At 40.6% G+C, this 18,930-nt stretch overlaps 1 protein-coding gene across 1 annotated transcript in view; it reads right to left on the bottom strand.

The window, feature by feature from the left end:
• The window catches only part of LOC145407011 (uncharacterized), a 186,090-nt gene that overhangs the window by 17,242 nt on the left and 149,918 nt on the right, over positions 1-18,930 (bottom strand). The window contains exon 15 of the mRNA XM_080278025.1: positions 17,590-18,003. Coding sequence (XP_080134151.1) covers positions 17,590-18,003 — 414 coding nt within the window. The remainder of the gene's footprint in view (positions 1-17,589; positions 18,004-18,930) is intronic.

Below are 18,930 nucleotides of genomic sequence, written 5' to 3'. Positions count from 1 at the left end.
GTGGAAGGTGTATGCAGGATATTTACAGAAGAAATATATGCAGCATGTGATGTGGTGTGTGGAAGGAAGAGAAGACGGAGGGGGGTGCAAGGAACAGAGTGGTGGACTGAAGAGGTGAGACAGGCTGTGGCACTAAAGAAGAAAGCATACAATGAATGGATGAGAAATAGAGGCATGGAAGAAGTTGAGAGGCAGAAGAAGAGAGTGTTATATGTAGAAAGAAAGAGAGAGGTGAAAAGATTAGTAAGAGAGAGTAAGAAGAGAGTGGATGAGGAATTTGGAAGGAATTTGAGTGTAAAGTGGAGGGACTGTAAGAAAATGTTCTGGAAAGAGGTGAAAAGAGTAAGACAGGGTGGAAGTGAAGTTAGCAAGGGAGTGAAAGTTAAAAATGGTAGATTACTAGTGGAGAAGGGAGAAAAAATGAGCAGATGGAGAGAACACTTTAAGGAATTGTTGAACATAGAGGATGGAAGTAATGCGCGTATAAGTGGCTGGGGAATGGCTGGGAGAAGGAGGGAGGTGAAATGACGAGAAGAAATCAGTAGGATAGAAGTTGTGGAAGCAATGAAGAAAGTTAAATCAAGGAAAGCCCCAGGAATTGATGGAGTGTGTGGTGAAATGCTGAAGCATGGGGGAGAGAGAGTAGTAGAATGGATGTGGAAGATGTGCAGATTGGCCTGGGAGGAAGGTAGAGTCCCGGAGGATTGGACTGGACGTCAGGTATAATTATTCCCTTGTACAAAGGAAAAGGGGAAAAAGAAGTGTGTGGTAATCATAGGGGCATTTGTCTTCTTATTATAATAGGAAAGTGTATGGTAGGATACTTATTGACAGAGTTAGAGAAATTAGTTGGAGAAGAACAGGGAGGCTTTAGGAAGGGAAGAGGTTGTGTAGATCAGATACTCATTCTCAGATCTTTAGTGGAAAAGTTTCTAGAGAAGGGAAAGAAGTTGTATGCAGCTTTCGTGGATTTGGAGAAAGCATACGACAGGGTGGATAGACAAGGATTGTGGAAAGTGTTAAGAATATATGGAGTAGATGGGAAATTGTTGAATGCTGTGAAGAGTATGTACGATGGTGCGAAGGCTGCAGTGCGTGTGGATGGTGAACTAAGTGAATTTTTCTCTTTGAAAGTTGGGTTGAAACAGGGATGTGTCATGTCTCCATGGTTGTTCAATCGGTACAGTACATGGATGGGGTAATAAAAGAGGTACAAGGTAGGGTAGTGGATGTTGGAGTGGCCCTGGTGAGAGAGGATAGTGTTTGGAAATTCCCTGTACTGTTGTTTGCAGATGATACTGTGTTGTTGAGTGCAGACGAAGGGGAGCTGCAAGGCTTGGTGGATGAGTTTGGGAGAGTGTGTAAGAAACGGAATCTAAAGGTGAATGTAGGGAAGAGTAAAGTGATGGTCTTTGAGAGAGGTGAAGTCAGTGAATGTACAGCGAGGTTGGATGGTGAGGAATTGGAAAATGTGAGTACATTTAAGTACTTGGGTAGTGTGATGAGTAAGGATGGAAGTTTGGAGGGTGAAGTGCTTGAAAGGGTACAGCAGGGAAGAAAGGTTGCTGGTTCTTTGAAAGCAGTGATAAGAAACAGGGAAGTGAGCATGGAAGTGAAAAAGTTACTACATGACAGTATTGTGATACCAACTCTAATGTATGGAAGTGAAGCTTGGACGTTGTTGGAAGGACACAAGTCAAGAGTGAGAGCAGTGGAAATGAGTTATTTAAGAGGAGCCTGTGGAGTCACATGGAGAGACAGGCTGACAAATGATGGAGCGTTGTGGTGTGGATGTGGATGTGATAAGAAGCGTTATGAGGAACACACTGAGGTGGTTTGGCCATGTGGAGAGGATGGAGGGTGAAAGACTGAGGAAGAGTGTGTATGTGAATGAGGTGGAGGGGGGAAGAGGGAAGGGGAGGCCGAGGATGAGATGGAGGGATGGGGTGGAGAGGTATATGAGAGAGGGGGGTGTGAGCTGGGAGCAGGGCAGTGAAATGGCGCGGGACAGGGCGACTTGGAGGCGATTTGTTTGTGGCCACCCCAAACGGGATTGAGGCGTCTGGCAATAGATAGACAGATAGATAAATGAATGATAACTAGGCTGTCATTTTCCACACTCTCAAAAACATCATCCACAGCCTCCGTTACATCATCTACTCCTGCACCTGGGATACAAAAACGCTTTCGTTTAGAGGGTGCCCTGCTGCAAAGTTCAACCAACTGACCACATATGAAAGAGTCCCCCACAGCACGTGCCTCATGGGGCTCTTCCTCTACTTCTACAAGAATCTGAAACTTGTTGTATGTTGTTACTGGAATGATGTTCCTTTTCCTTGCAAGCCTTGCACCATTCCACTCTGGCTGGAACTCATTCTGTACGGTGGGGAGAGAAGTAACTACAGTGGAAGGAGGATGGTCAACTTGGACTGCAATTGGCCTAGCAGTGACATCATCCTCTGCAGTGTGTCGGACATTACTCGCAATGAATTCCTCCAGTAAATCAACTTTTCGGGTCAGGCTGTTGACTTTGTTTGTAGCCTCGGTCAGCTTATCTTCCAGGCTCTGACGAAGTTTGCACATTCTGCAAACAAAGGTGCGGTCCGTATAAAAGGATCCGGTGAAACAACCGGAGCAGGTTACGCAAATAATGTTCCACAGCATTCTGAAATCCAAGGTTACTGCAAGGATTTATCAGAGAATAAGAATCCGATAATACTGATTAGTACCTGGAAGAGATATTAGAACAAGAATAAGTTACATATACAAAGCCTGCTAGAACAGTGACAATTTATGCTATGGTTATAGGTTCTACTAGTAGGGGTCTTGTTGCTGTTTAGAACTGTAGAGGAATGGGTACCTTACTGGTTAGTAATATACCTGTTACAAAGAATGGAAAGCTAACAGTTACCTGGAATGAACTAAAATTATACAACCTGAAATACAACAACAAGGAAGTCACAAGGAGTCTTACAAAACACAAATAAGTTTACTGTCATTGAAACGTTACAACATATTTTCATATGTTGTATTTTCATACAATTATATCCTACCTGTAAGGATAACTGTAAACATGGGATATACCCAAACACAAAAACTTATACTACAATCTGAATTATAAAGTCACAGAACGGTCATACAATACACAAACAAGTTTATTATCTCCTGAAAAGCCACAACATATGAAAATATATATATATATATATATATATATATATATATATATATATATATATATATATATATATCTTACCTGTAAAGAAATGGGAGATATTTCACTGTAAAAATTAGTGCAAGTAGAAAGGGAAAAAAAAAAAAATGTTGGGCAATAACAGCAACACTTGCCTGGCATTGAAAATGTAACTAAACGCTGACATAATCCCTTGTTTTGCTGATTTATCGTTTACAGTGATAAAATAATGGATCACTGGTATAGTAAAGAATCCTATCTTAATCCATTACTACGAAACTGGTTCTGAGACCAAAAAATAAATAAACAATGCGCAAATTCCTATGGTTTTTCAAGGTAACTCATCTGGCCCTCTGGCGGGAGACGGCTGAAGCAACTGCGTATCAGGGACAGAAAGACAGCACCAAGGTAAAACAAAACTATTTATATGATATAAATTGTTTCTTCTCACCCTAGAACCGTGCAGATCACCCTCCAAAGCACTACACTCAGCACAGAGATTCACAGAAATAAACTGAGTCTCTTATTCAATACTGTTTAACAAAGCTAATCAAACACTCCTCCACCAGCAACACTCACAGACGATGAACAAACCGTATTAACACTTCACAGGCAATGAGAAAGCTTGGCTTGGAGGAGTGGTTGGTTAGGGTGGTTATGGCTATGTATGTGAGTGCTCACACCCAGGTAAGAGTGAATGGAGATTTGAGTGATGTGTTTTCCGTGAACGCTGGGGTCAGTTTTGAGTCCCATGTTGTTTATCATGGTACCTGAAGCCCTTTTATGTAACTTCAGAAACAGACTCCCATGGGAGATGTTGTATGCTGATGACTTGGTGTTGATTGCAGAGAACGAAAGGGAGGCGGAGGAAAGGTTTAGGAAGTGGAGAGATGGTATGGGGCTGAAGGGCTTAAGGGTAAATGCAGATAAAACAAAAGCGATGATATCTAGGGTTGGTGGTGGTACTGACAAAGACGAGGGAGAGTGGCCATGTGCAGTTTGCCACAAAGGTGTGGGAAGTAATTCCATCTTGTGCAGTGTTTGTGACAAATGGGTGCACAAGAGATGTAGTGGTATCAGAAGTAGACTGCGAGATAATGCTGATTTTATGTGTGCGGCGTGTCAGGGAGAGCAGATGGAGATTGTCAGGCGTGAAAAGATTGAACTTGTTGGTGAATCTCTTGAGTGTGTGGAAGAGTATTGTTATTTGGGAGACATGTTGTGTGCTGGAGGTGGGGCTGGAGCTAGCTCTGTGGCTAGGCTGAGAAGTGGTTGGAAGAAGTTCAGGGAGATCTTGCCTCTCCTGACATTGAGAGGACCCTTCCTACATGCTAAGGGGTCTTTGTATGCAGCATGTGTTAGAGTATAATGCTGTATGGTAGTGAGACCTGGGCAGTACAGGAGGAGGATATTCGCAGGCTCAGACGTAAAGAAATGACAATGATTAGGTGGATGTGTAGTGTGTTCCTGCATCCAAGGTCTGGGGAGGCTGGGTTTACGATGGAAGAGTTGAGAGGTAGGATGGGACTGGAGTGTATTTGTGTTGTGATGAGGATAGGTAGATTGTGATGGTTTGGGCTTGTGGAGAGGATGGGGGATGATAATTGGGTGAGGAAGGTTAGAAGTGTTAATACTGAGGGTGGGGTTATGAGGGGTAGACTGTGAAAGACATGGGACAAGGTCATTAAATGTGACCTCAGGGTTAAGGGACTGAATAGGGAGGCTGGAACAGATCGTGCAGCATGGAGAGCCGCCATTAGGTGACCAAGGCCGATGCATGCAAGCATGTTGGAGCCTTTAAAAACGAAACGAAACGAAACAGATTAAACTTTGCGACCAGATCACTCACCTGAACTCAGAAGTATCACACTATTGTAATCACACATGCAAAACACTGAAACAGGGCACTTAGCTGTGGGTATTCGCAAAGCGGACCAGGAGGACGTCTGGCTCGTATGGTGGTCAGGATGAGGGTGTAAAAGGCAGTTAAGGAGAAAAGAAGGCTTTTCCGGGAATGGAAAAGAGGTGGTATCAGAGAGAAATGCTTGGCTGCCAAGCATACAGTTAGAAAAGAAGAATAAAGGGCAAAATCCGAGTCTCAAAGACTTTTAGTAGACAACCTAAACTCAAAGACTTTTAGCAGATAACCTAAATAGCACTGAAAGGAAGAATGTGGTAATGAAGGTGGCAAATCGGATGAAGAGGGGAAAGCAGGGATATCACAGATGAGCAGTGTGTGAAATATGATGACAAAGTAGTGGTGGACAGTAAGGATATAAGGATGCCTGGAGGGTGCATTATAACCAGCTGCTGAATGAGGGGTTTCACTGGAAGGTTTGGAGTCAGAGGATCCAGTGGTTGACCCTTGGCCTTTGACTGATGCTGCAATTCCAAGCAGGGCAAGAGGCAGGATCAGCATGAGTGTCTGAGTTGACTGCTGAAATGATGAAGGCCTCACAAGAAATATGAGTGGGTTTAGTTTCTGACTTGATAAATATGATTATGAGTGTTTTGTCCAAGATGACTGGCTGAAGGGTGTGAATATAAATGTGTACAACGGGAAGGGTGATGCACAGGAAAAAGAAAATTACAGACAAAACTTCTGAACCAGATAACGAAGGTAATGGAGAGAGTCCTTGATGGTAAGATTAGGGAAACTGTGAATATTGACAAGATGCAGTTTGGGTTTACGCCTGCAAAGGGACCACTGATGCCATATTCATTGTTCAACATCTTCAGGAAAAAAAATACTGCAAAGAAAAGGGAGCTGCACTTTATTTTTCTGATTTGGAGATGGCCTTTGACACTGTCCCTAGGGAGGTGATGAAGTGGACAATGAGAAAGCCTGGGATAAAGGAGTAACTGGTTAGAGTGGTTATGGCTAAGCATGGGTGCTCGCACCCATGTTATAGTGAATGGAGACTTGAGTGATGAGTTTTCTGTGACTGCTGTCGTGCATCAAGGGTCAGTTTTGTGCCCCTTACTATGTGTCATGGTGCTTGAAGCTCTCTCACATGTTTCAGAAATGGACTCCCAATGTGAGATGTATGGTGACGAATTGGTGTATGTAAAGGATGCAGAAGAATGATTTAGTAAGTGAAGAGATGGAATGGGGCACAAGGGTCTGACAGTAAATACAGATAAAACAAGTGATGACATCTAAGGCTGGTAGTGATACTGTCAAAGCAGGAGAGTGGCCTTGTGTGGTTTGCCACAAGGGTGTGGGAAGTAATTCCATCTTGTGCAGTATTTGTGATACCTGGGTACATAAGATGTGATATTAGTGGAAGGCTATGAGATAATGCTGATTTCATGTGTGTGGTGTGTCAGGGAGAGCATGTAGAAACTGTCAGGTGTGAAAGGACTGATCTTGCCGGTGAGTCTCTTGACTGTGTGGACAAGTTTTGTTATTCATGGGACATGTATGTGTTGGAGGTGGGGTTGGAGCTAGCTCTGTTGTTAGGAAAAAGTGACTGCAGTTAGTTCAGGGAACTGTTCTCTATCCTGACACTGAGAAAGCTCTCCCTCCGTGCTAGGGGATCTTTGTATGTAGCATGTGTTAAGAGCGTCATGCTGTGCAGTAGTGAGACCTAGGCAGTAAAGGAGGATATCTGTAGATTCAAATGTACAGAAACAACAATGATTAGGTGGATGTGCATTGTATTCTTGAATGCAAGGCCTAGGGGTAGCTAAGTGAAATGCTGAGAGGAAAGATGGGACTGGAGTGCACTGGTGTGGTGGTGATGAGGGGAAGGCCGACTGGACATGTGCAATGGAAGATGACAACTGGGTGCAAAGAGTGAGAAGTATGAACGTTTGGAGTAGGGGATGCAAGAGGCAGACCGAAAAAGTCCTCGGACGAGGTCAAAGGGCACCTGTTAGGTCGATCAACATAGCACTGGTACTTATGCATCATGTTGCAAGAGGCTGGCCAGGTGCTGCATGGCATATCTTTTTATACTAAATTTCCTAAATTCTGAGACCAAGTTCACAAAAAAAAATCAAATAAATAAATTAATTAATAATTAGGTCATGTACCATGAAAAATAAAGAGCACAAACTTATTCTTCAACAATATCAAGACTTGCTCTTGCCTAATTCACCTTATGGTTCCAAAAGTCCCTTATGACTGTCACCTAGATCAACATTTCACATCTGTAGACCATCAAATGTCAAATTAACAAATCATCATCACAACTTAAATTCTCCCCCACCCCAACAAAAAAAAAAAAACAAAAAAAAAACAAAAAAAAAAAAAAAAAGAGGTGGGTAGGATCCCCCCCCCCACACACACACACATCATAATCCTTCTGTCCACCTGAAAATGGGGAGGAAGAATCCAGAAACAAAGAAGGCAAAACATGAAAGTGGGTGACCTATAAACAGCATACCTAGTGAAATGGACCACACAACCATTCACTTAATATGCATGTCCCTGGAATCCTGGCTCTACAAATTTAGTAATTTATGCATATTTCTTTATTGGATACTTCTTTACAGATGCATTTCACATACATTTGTCAGATACTAATATTAGCTCAGGGAAAAAATGGGGGGGGGGGGGATTTATAGGACTACATAATAGATAGATAAATAAATAGATAGATAGAGAGACAGATAGAAGCAGGAAGTCAAATGATGAGAAGGTGTTGTGTTTGCGAGAAGCGAGCAGCGCTAAACGCTTACACGGGGGAAAGCTGACGACAGCGGCCAGTAAGGAGATGATTCATAGCTGTCAGCAGTCCTCTCGTGAGAAGGTTCTGTTGCCATGAGGAAGGTGCGGGACACACACACCCTACTACACGAGATTTCAGGAAAGAGAGTTTAGAAGGAGACAAGCGACCCTATAGAGAGGTCGAGACGGAGATTAGCTTGAGAACAGAGAGAGAGAGACAGATAGCGAGACAGGGAGGTAGCTACCCAGGACTTATACTATTATACCTGTTTAATATTTCCAAGACAAATAAAGATAGTCCCATACTATTCTTTACCTCTCCCGTCACTACATGACATCTGGTGGGAAACTACTACTACAAGATATAAAAGCCGCTCGACCACAAGTCTAACATATACTTCTCTACAATTAACTACAAAGTCTTTACGACATTTGGTAGCAGCGAACGTATACGAACCTCGTCTACGAATCAACATTAAATTCCTACAAAATATCAAGATTGACAACAACCAACAATATCAGCTCCTGCCCCCTCCGTCTCCCAGATCATTACGCTGATGCAGAGGTCAAGAGATCACTCGACGCCTTGCAAGTAGCTTAACGACAAACCAGCAAATCTGCGGACATCGTCTCCGAATTAAAAGCAAATTTCTACAAAAGCAACCGAGACTACAAGGTTAGCTTCAGTTCTACAAAGTCTACAGCCATCTACAATCAACTACAGCCATCTACAATCAACTACAATTAACAACTCTACGAATAAATCACTAGAGAAAAGGACAGAGAAAACTTCCACATAGAATAAAGGGAGCAAACAAACGAAGAGTGAGACACGATTTACAACTCATCTTACTCACTCGTCTTCACTCAAGTTACTCATCGCTACTCATTCACTCACCACAGCTACCAGTGTGGGAAGCCGACGTCACCATGTGCTGAGATGACATCACAACGCGAGTCTGCCATGCCAAGCAACGTGTGACGGACACCAGGCACTTCTCACCCACTACTCATTACTCATTATTCACATAGCTCCTACTCATATTCACTTATTTTCACAGTTAAGTTGGAAATTCGACGTTCTATGTTGAGGTTTGCCTGGGACAGCCGTTAACCACTACAAATACCAGGCCATGGAGTTTCCTGAGTAATATCGTCCATCAACACACCACTAGAATTATCAAGAGATCTTCAATCAAACCTGTATTTTCTTCCGAGATCGACTTTTGTATCGACACACCTCTACGATCTGTATCAAGTGGGTAAAATTATACTTGCTCATTTCTTCTCAGTGCTAAAATTAGCTATATTCAACTTATTTAATCATCTAGTTTGCTAGGACATAAATAAACAAGAGGCGTATTTCATAACATCATATCTTAATGACAGGAATATTTTCGCAACCACCCACGTTAATACCAGATGACACACAAATTGCCACAACATCAGACTCACAATTAAGAGACAGCCCACCCATTGTACAACCCACACCACACGTTATAGATAAGGAAACAAATACGGGAGTTTCGGATGATGAGTGGGAAACCCCTTCAGATGTTGAGAGTATCGACTTCGCAGCTGCCTTAAATACGTATGCCAATATACTTAACAGGGTTCACCGGTCCGGTCATACATATTCTACCATTCCCTCACATATCGATAAACTCGTACAAGTTGAATTAACAGGGCAATCATTAAAGATGAATCAAGAAACAAATACTGCTGATCTAAAAACCACACCTCACGTTTTTGTGTATCACGAGGATAAGACTGCCCCAAAATTCTCTGGCACAGACAAGGATCGCATTGATGTCATTTCATTAATCAGTCAGTGCGAACAAATGTTCATCAAGCGCCATATACTAGATGAACAAGAGAAAATTGCTATTTTTTCATCTTGCATAAGCCAGGAAAGATGTCCAGCAAGCAATTTATTGCGCTCCGATAAGCTACATCGTGCTAGGACATATGATGAATTTAAAACTGAATTTCTGAAGAAATTTTCTGGAGGTATGAACTTCTTGCCAGGTATAATTCCAGAATTACATAAAATTGTAGATCTTGTAAGGGAGCACACTACAAACCATGTGCTCAGTGAAATAACTGCTGATGTCTCCACAATCAAGAGAACCCTATTAGCTACTCTGGAGAATTCTAAGTGGATAACAGATGATGGAAAGATGTCCCCAGACCTCGTCGTGGACATCATTGGTTATGTAGCTGCCTTGTGTAAATTACCTGATAGAACCCTTAAGATCGCCAAAACAATCGCGTACATCCCTGGAATGTGCTTACTAGACTTAATGAACGAGGTAGAGATGCAGTGCAGTAAAGCAGGTGTGGTCGACACACATGCACATTCTGGTAGAATCAGGGTACCTGAGACAGTATCAGCTGTGAAAACATCAACACCGACCCCAAACAGAGAACAAAATCGATCGCGACCTGAAATGAGGCAGCCCAAACAAGCAAAGACGCCTAGACCTCGTTCCCACACGCCTTCCTACAGGCAGTTTCATAAGTTTTCGCGCAGCCCGAGCAGGTCTCGCGCTATAAACAACACTTTTTATGGGAAATCACCTCGTAGGTCACAGTCAAGGGATAGGTCCATTCTGTGTCATTACTGTGCAAAACCAGGACACACAAGGTATGAATGCTTTATCAAGGCAAAAGAGGATAATCAAAAGACACAAGGGTTTGGTCCTTACTGTAGGCATCATAGATACCAAGGGCACTGGACTAGTGATTGCAAAACAGTAGAAAAAATTGTGTCTATGTTCAAATCGGGTGAAGACCAAGTCATGACAAAAAACGAACAAACATAAAAAAGAACAAGGTTAAACTTCACATAGGAGGCATGTTGGGAAATGAGTGTATCTTGATACCAGCTGTATGTGAGGATCAAAACGTTTCCTTATTTTTAGATACAGGCTCTCCAGTGAACTTAATAACACATGAAGAACTCAATAGAATTCTTAAAAATAAAAAGAAAGTAACTTTTCTGGATGAAGCTGATTTAGAATTAAACACAGTAGATGGTCAAGAGATTACAGTAAAAGGTATGATAAGATTAAATCTCAGTTTCACAGAAACTACAAGACCATTCTCTGCATTGTTCTATATCGTTGAAAACTTAGCAATTAAAGCTCATATGTTACTGGGCTTAAGATCCATGAGAACTGAGAACATAACTATACTCCCACAAATGAATGGAATAGACTTTGATAATGAATTTATAGAGGAAATAACTTCAGAGCCCTCACCGATTAGTAGAAGAGAGCCAAAAAGAATTGGTAATATTAAAGGCTTAAACAAACATACACAAACAGATGAGTGTATAGATCCACTTACACCAGCAACCCCATCCTCCAGAATTAGTGACCCAGCTAACAGTACTGATTTATCAATTTTTCCAGCCCATCTCACTAATGATTTGGTTATACCACCTAATTCATACATGAAGGTTACCATAAAGAGCAAATTACGGAATAGTACTGTTCTTGTCTTAGAAGAATTATGTAAAGTAAAAGGATTGTCAGTAGAAAACGCATTATGTCATACGAACGACGAAGGGCTAACTCAGATATTCATTATTAATCACATGAATGGGGAAGTTCAGTTGAAGAAGGGAACTTGCATAGTTAATATTGAAAAATGTTTCGCCCCTGTGAAGGAAATAAATATTGGTGGAGTAACAAGTGAGATAAAATCTACGGATAGAGAAAGAATAAAAGAGAATTTAATTCACTCAGGTGAATTTGACGAAGAAAATGATTTGTTAACCCTGCTGGAAACACACAGGGACACCGTAGCCTTGCCCGGAGAACGATTAGGGTGTACTAACTTGATTAATCACATGATTAATGTGCACCCAGAAACACCACCAATTTTCGTACCAGCTTATCGCATACCACACTCCCAACGTACACTTGCAAATCAGTATGTCGATGAAATGTTAAAGCTTGGAATTATTGAGCCTTCAGTTTCTCCGTGGAACGCTCCCCTTTTCTTTGTGCCCAAGAGAAATGGAGAAATGCGTGCGGTAGTAGATTACCGTAAACTAAATAATCACACCATCCCAGACAGATTTCCCATGCCATTGCTAAGTGATGTTCTACAGAATATTGGTCCTGAGAATAATATATTCTCGACCATCGATCTCCTAAACGGATACTATCAGATTCCGGTATCTCAGGAGTCACGTAAATACACTGCCTTTTCAACAAACAGAGGCCATTATCAATATACAAGAATGCCAATGGGACTGAGGACAGCCCCTGGTACGTTCCAGCGTCTTATGAATTACGTATTGTCCGGAATTTTAGGACAAGGAATATTTGTTTATCTTGACGATATTATTATCGCAACGAAGAATATTAAGGATCATCTCAGGAAATTAGACTTACTCTTACAAAAGCTTAGTGATGCTGGATTAAAAATTAAACTTTCTAAATGCAAATTTTGCTTTAAGGAAATAAATTTCTTAGGCCACAAATTAAGCTCTGATGGTATTCACACCACTGATGACAAAATACAGGCAGTGAGAGATTTTCCTGAACCCACTACGACTGACGAAGTTAGACAATTTTTAGGTCTGGCTGGGTACTATAGGTCCTTCGTACCACAGTTCTCTCATATAGCCTTCCCTCTATTCCAACTACTCAAAAAAGATGCTGTATTCCAATGGGAAGAAGAACAAAAAGGGCATTTAACAATCTAAAAATTAAACTAACGAATGCACCTTGTTTAGCATATCCAGATTACACGAAATCATTTCTTATTTGTACAGACGCATCAGTTAAAGGATTAGGGGCTGTACTGATGCAGGAAGATAAAAGAGGAAAGAATCAACCAATTGCATTTGCCAGCAGACAAACAAGAGGTGCGGAGAAAAATTATAGCACTACAGACTTAGAGGCACTTGCAGTGATTTTTGCATTACATAAGTTTCGAGATTTGGTATATGGTTACGAAATCCACTTATTCACCGACCATAAACCACTGGTGGGTATGTTTAAAGAAAAACTCCTTTCTGGGAGGAGAGCAAGATGGAAATGTACAGTTGAAAACTACAATGTACAAATACATTATATACAAGGTAAAATGAATATAGTAGCTGACGCATTATCTAGGAACCCGAACACAATTCAAGTCGCGGCGTTAGATCTCAAAGGAAATATCCCAAACCACGAGGATATCGCAAAGGCACAAAGACTTGACCCAGTATGGTCAAAAGTAATATACAAGTTAGAAAGTGGAGATGACATACAATTACCCAAACTGCATGTCCCACTTGAACAATTCACAATGGTCAATAATACATTATACAAAATTAACTCTAAACAACCAAAACGCCAAAGAAATACTAACCAGTTGGTAGTACCTAATGACATGATACCCCAAGTATTACGAATGATACACGACAGCCCACATGCAGGACACCCTGGAAAGGATAAGACATTCAACCAAGCCCAGCTATTATATTACTGGCCTTCATTACGAAGAGATATACACAATCATATAGACAGATGCGAATCATGTGCGAAACACAAAGGATACCCAATCACACCTGCACCGATGGGTAATTACCCAGTACCACATCAGCCATGGGACGTTGTCGCTGTTGATTTACTCAAGATGCCATTATCATACAATAATAACCTATACTTATTCGTAGCAACGGATCATTTTTCCCGTTATGTCATTTTAGCTCCAATTAAAGATAAGACAGCAGAGACAGTAGCAAAGGCAATAACAGATAATGTAATATGTCGCTTTACTACCCCTAAGGTACTAATAAGTGATAATGGAGGAGAATTTAATTCTGAGATCTTACAAGAAATATGTAAACAATACAACATTAAAAAGGTTAACGTTTTGGCCTATCACCCAGCATCGAATGGGTTGGTAGAGAGACAAAATAAAAAGGTATTAGATGTGCTACGACACATTCTCAGTGAAAATTATGCAAGCTGGGATGATTGGATTCCCAGAGTAGAGGCCTCCATTAATGGGTCTATAAATAAATCCATTGGTGACACACCACATTTCATTATATATGGCACAGATAAAAAATTACCATATGAGCTCCTAGAAGGTGACAGCATGCCTATATACAATTACGATGATTACTCTAAACTCCGTTTACGTGAATTCCAGGACATACACAATAGAGTGCAAAAACAATTAACGATGTCCAAGGAAGAAATGACGGAGGCATTTAACAAAAAGGCAAAAGATTCACCTATCAGCTTAGGAGACATTGTTTACGGAGTCATTCATACGAGAGACAATAAATTATCCCCTAAATTTGAGGGCCCATACAGAGTAATTAACATAAAGGCAAACAAAGTTTTAATTAAGTCACTTTCAAGTGGCGAGGAAAAACAAGTTCATATTGACCATTTAAAACGAGTTTCAAGGGAATTATCACATAATTATTCAGCCTCGGATACAACCGAACAGGTGAACGTACCTCAAGAAACCAAGCAAGAACACAACAATGATTACAAAAAGAAATTAAGGTCATATACCAAACAATCGAACATAGGTGCAACTATTCCAATGAAATCTACAGTACATCATTTACGAGAATTAAATATCGATTTAAACTCCTTCTATAAATGAAATAACAGCCAACCGTAACGCACATCATCACTATCATCAACCACAGCTTTATAGGAAATTAATAGATTTTTTTTTTCGGTAGGTTACGATGAAGGGACTTATGCTATGGATTCTCCTATACATAGTAAGAGTATATGCGCACCTAGACCCCAAGCATATAGTACGACAAGGATGCCTCATAGCTCCAACGGCCACGACTACAATCGTCAAGGATGTCATGAGTACTGAAATAAGTCTAGATTACTTGTATGACTTACCTACTTATATAGAAAGACTTGCGACGCCGATGCGAACTCTGGACTTCAAGATAGGGAATTATGTTTCACAATCACATATCACCAAGGAAGTGGATGAAATGGTGAAGTTAGCGAAATGGAAACTAGAACAGGCGAAGTCAACTATGCTCGTCATGATCCAAGATCTCCCATCTTCTGGAACAGAGGTGCTGAGCGACAGGAACAACATCACACGTACTCGCCAAAAGCGCGGTTTGTTCGATCTGGCGGCGCAATTCTTGGGAACATCTTTGGATTGGCTACAGAGGATGACCTTAAAGAAATAAACAAAAAATTTAATAAGATAGCTCAGGTACTAACATACCAAGATAAATTCATCACAGGACAGAACTTGGCAATGAAAACAATTGTGAAAAATCTGAAACAAGCAGAAAACGTAGCTCTCGAGAGTATAGATAAAATAAATAACTTGGAGGGTAACGTTACCCTTTTCCAGCACTTCTCCATCATCACAGAACATATTGACACGATTCTACTACAATTAGAGAACACTAGAGATCATTTCAGGGCACTTATGCAAGGAATTTCGAATGCTGGTGATGGCAAGATCACAAATGACTTACTCCCAGTTCATGAGCTACGTCAGATAGTTAGTCAAGGCATACATACACATAAATTGAAGCCATTGTTCCGCAGTAGGGAATTTATGCAATATTACCCGTACTTGGAAGCAACACTAACACCAACATCAGTGATAGTTCATGTACCATTCATCACGGAAGACCTGTTCACAGTATACCAAATACACCCCTTCCCCTATAGAAACAACAACACTTTAGTCATCATCAACATCAACACAGACACCGAACTCATCATGGTCTCCAAGAGACGAGACACTGTCACTTTCGCAAGTGAGTCAACGATTGAGCGAAAGTGCCGCACATCCTTACATGCTGTTCATCTTTGTCCTGCGTACATTTTCACGTTTCAGCCTACTGATACGGTCCCTTGTGAAATGGCTATCATCAGCAATAACAATATTCATCATCATTGCAACTTCACTTTTGCTCCAGATAAACTTGTACACCATCAACGCATTGGACACTCGCAGTTTTTTTATTTCCCTCATAACACATCAGTTTACATAGTCTGTCCAGATATACCACCATCTCATACATCAGCCTCAGGATTATACATAGCACCAGACTACTGTGCGGTATTTACACCATCCATGTCTACTTTTTCCACCATCAATCACTACGCCATTCTCAATCATACACACAAACATTTCCACCCACTGCCTGATATGGACTTAAACATGAGCACAAGTATTAAGCTGACTTCACCTAAGTTTGAAACTATGCAGCTGATCAATGAAACAATGAAGCCCTGGGAAGATTTGAGTTTGAGTATGTTCAACCCATATTATGTGTATAGCCAAGCACCTTCTGTCTTCATAATTATCTGCATTGTTGTTGCAGTATTGCTGTTGGCCATGCACAGAATGCATGCAAGAATTGCTAATTTGGAGTCATTGTTTAGTGGGGGGAGAGTTAACATCACAGTTAACCACCCTGAATGAAGTGTATATATTTTGTATATAGTATTAATTATATATATAAAAAAAAAAAAAAAATAATAATAATAATAATAATAACACAAAGAAGAATGACCCATATATGGCAGACCAGTACCATTATCTTTAAATGAAATATTAGTAACTCTTACAATATTCTTAATTTTAAACTATTTTTATTCTTGCATGTATGCATTTCACTATAATAACCCAAGTACATACTGTATTACAGTTAAATAATTTACTTTAATGCATTTATTCCAATATGTATTCAACTTATTTAAAATGTAATATTACTGAATAATCACTATTTACTATGAATAATATATGTATACAATATTCATACAATTATGTTACTTTACAATATTATGTATTTCACTTAATTAGCTTATAAGTTCATTATAATGTGTATGTAGTATGTATTAATATATTATAACTATTAAATGTCGATGGTACGTCATTTTCGCGCGGCCGAGCAAATATAGGACTACATAATAGATAGATAAATAAATAGATAGATAGAGAGACAGATAGAAGCAGGAAGTCAAATGATGAGAAGGTGTTGTGTTTGCGAGAAGCGAGCAGCGCTAAACGCTTACACGGGGAAAGCTGACGACAGCGGCCAGTAAGGAGATGATTCATAGCTGTCAGCAGTCCTCTCGTGAGAAGGTTCTGTTGCCATGAGGAAGGTGCGGGACACACACACCCTACTACACGAGATTTCAGGAAAGAGAGTTTAGAAGGAGACAAGCGACCCTATAGAGAGGTCGAGACGGAGATTAGCTTGAGAACAGAGAGAGAGAGACAGATAGCGAGACAGGGAGGTAGCTACCCAGGACTTATACTATTATACCTGTTTAATATTTCCAAGACAAATAAAGATAGTCCCATACTATTCTTTACCTCTCCCGTCACTACATGACATCTGGTGGGAAACTACTACTACAAGATATAAAAGCCGCTCGACCACAAGTCTAACATATACTTCTCTACAATTAACTACAAAGTCTTTACGACAGATTTGGTACCCTTTTTTAACATGACAGCATTCGGACTAACTCTATTAGACAGGTATATGTGAAGCTATAGACCATGGTAAATTTTTTTTGGCCTATCTGATGAAGCCAGGATTCCGTGGATTTGATAATGAGTGACTGGAAGTGTGGCCCTTTGAACTGGGCAAACTTAGACTGTCTGGATGCTGCTACTCCTCACCCTGCCCTAGTGGGAAAGGAAGTCTAGATGATGATGATGATAATGTGGGGAAAAAGAAAAAAAAACTTACCAATTCATCTCCATTAATGCTGTCATCATTCAGGTCCTGCTCTCTTGGTTCCTCCACTTCTTCTTCTTCCTCTTCCTCCACTACCTCTCTCTCTCTCTCCTCTGCTTCCTCCTCCACCTCTCCTTCCTCTTCCTCATCCTCCTCATCCTCTTCTCCTCGTCCAGCATCATCATCGCACGCCTCATCCACAGTTTCCATATTATCAAGATCCTCAGCGCTGATCTCCTCTCCCTTGTCACCATCTCCATTCCTCCTGTCATCATTATCATCAGCGTCATCTTCTTCCTCTTCACTCACTCGCTTCCTCTTCTTGGCTTTTTCTTCCTCCTCCTCAGATTTCTTCCGTTCCTCCAGCTCCTTTGCTCTCCGGGCCTCCTCCTCTTCCTTCCTCTTGCGTTCCTTCTCTTTTTCCTCCTGGTGATATTGGTACAGGTTATCATCAACATCCTGATCCTTATTCCCTATCTATCTATAGCCCGACGCCCTAATCCCGCAAAGGGTGGCCGCAGACAAAACGCCTCCAAGTCACTCTGTCACCCACCATTTGACTACCCTCCCCCCAACTCACCCCCCCCTCCCTCATATACCTCTCATCTCCATCCCTCCACCTCATCCTCGGTCTACCCCTCCCTCTCCCTCCCTCCACCTCACCTACATACACCCTCTTAGTCAGTCTTTCATTCTCCATTCTCTCCACATGTCCAAACCACCTCAGTGTATTTCTCCTAATCTTTTCAACCACATCCACATCTACCCCACAACGTTCCTTCACTTCTTCATTCGTCAACCTGTCCCTCCACGTCACTCCACATGCTCCTCTCAAGTAACTCATTTCCACTGCTCTCACTCTTGACTCGTTCCCCTCTTGCAAGGTCCACTCTTTGATGGAGGATGATTTTTCATCATCACCCTGACCTTTATTCCCAACTTAAGATTTGATGAGGTTTCTCTTTGGTGAATATGAATAATACTGGGTACATTTAACTACTGTGAAAGCCTTTGGGCTATGTTTTTAACCCTTTAACCTGCATGGTTTGATAAAAAAAAAAAATAAATAAATAAATAAAAAATTATCTGGAGTTAATAACGATACGGTATCTCATTCTGAATACTGCAGTGAAATGGATAAGTTCATTTTACCATATATATATATATATATATATATATATATATATATATATATATATATTTTAATTATGCACAATATATATATATATATATATATATATATATATATATATATATATATATATATATATATATTTTAATTATGCACCATATATATATATATATATATATATATATATATATGGTGCACAGTTAAAACTGTTTTGTCTTAAA

This window comes from Coenobita brevimanus, chromosome 72, assembly GCF_032717465.1.
Source record: "Coenobita brevimanus isolate Jiangsu-jjx chromosome 72, ASM3271746v2, whole genome shotgun sequence".
NCBI classification, from domain to species: Eukaryota; Metazoa; Arthropoda; class Malacostraca; order Decapoda; family Coenobitidae; genus Coenobita; species Coenobita brevimanus.
This window is presented reverse-complemented; position numbering and strand designations above follow the sequence as displayed.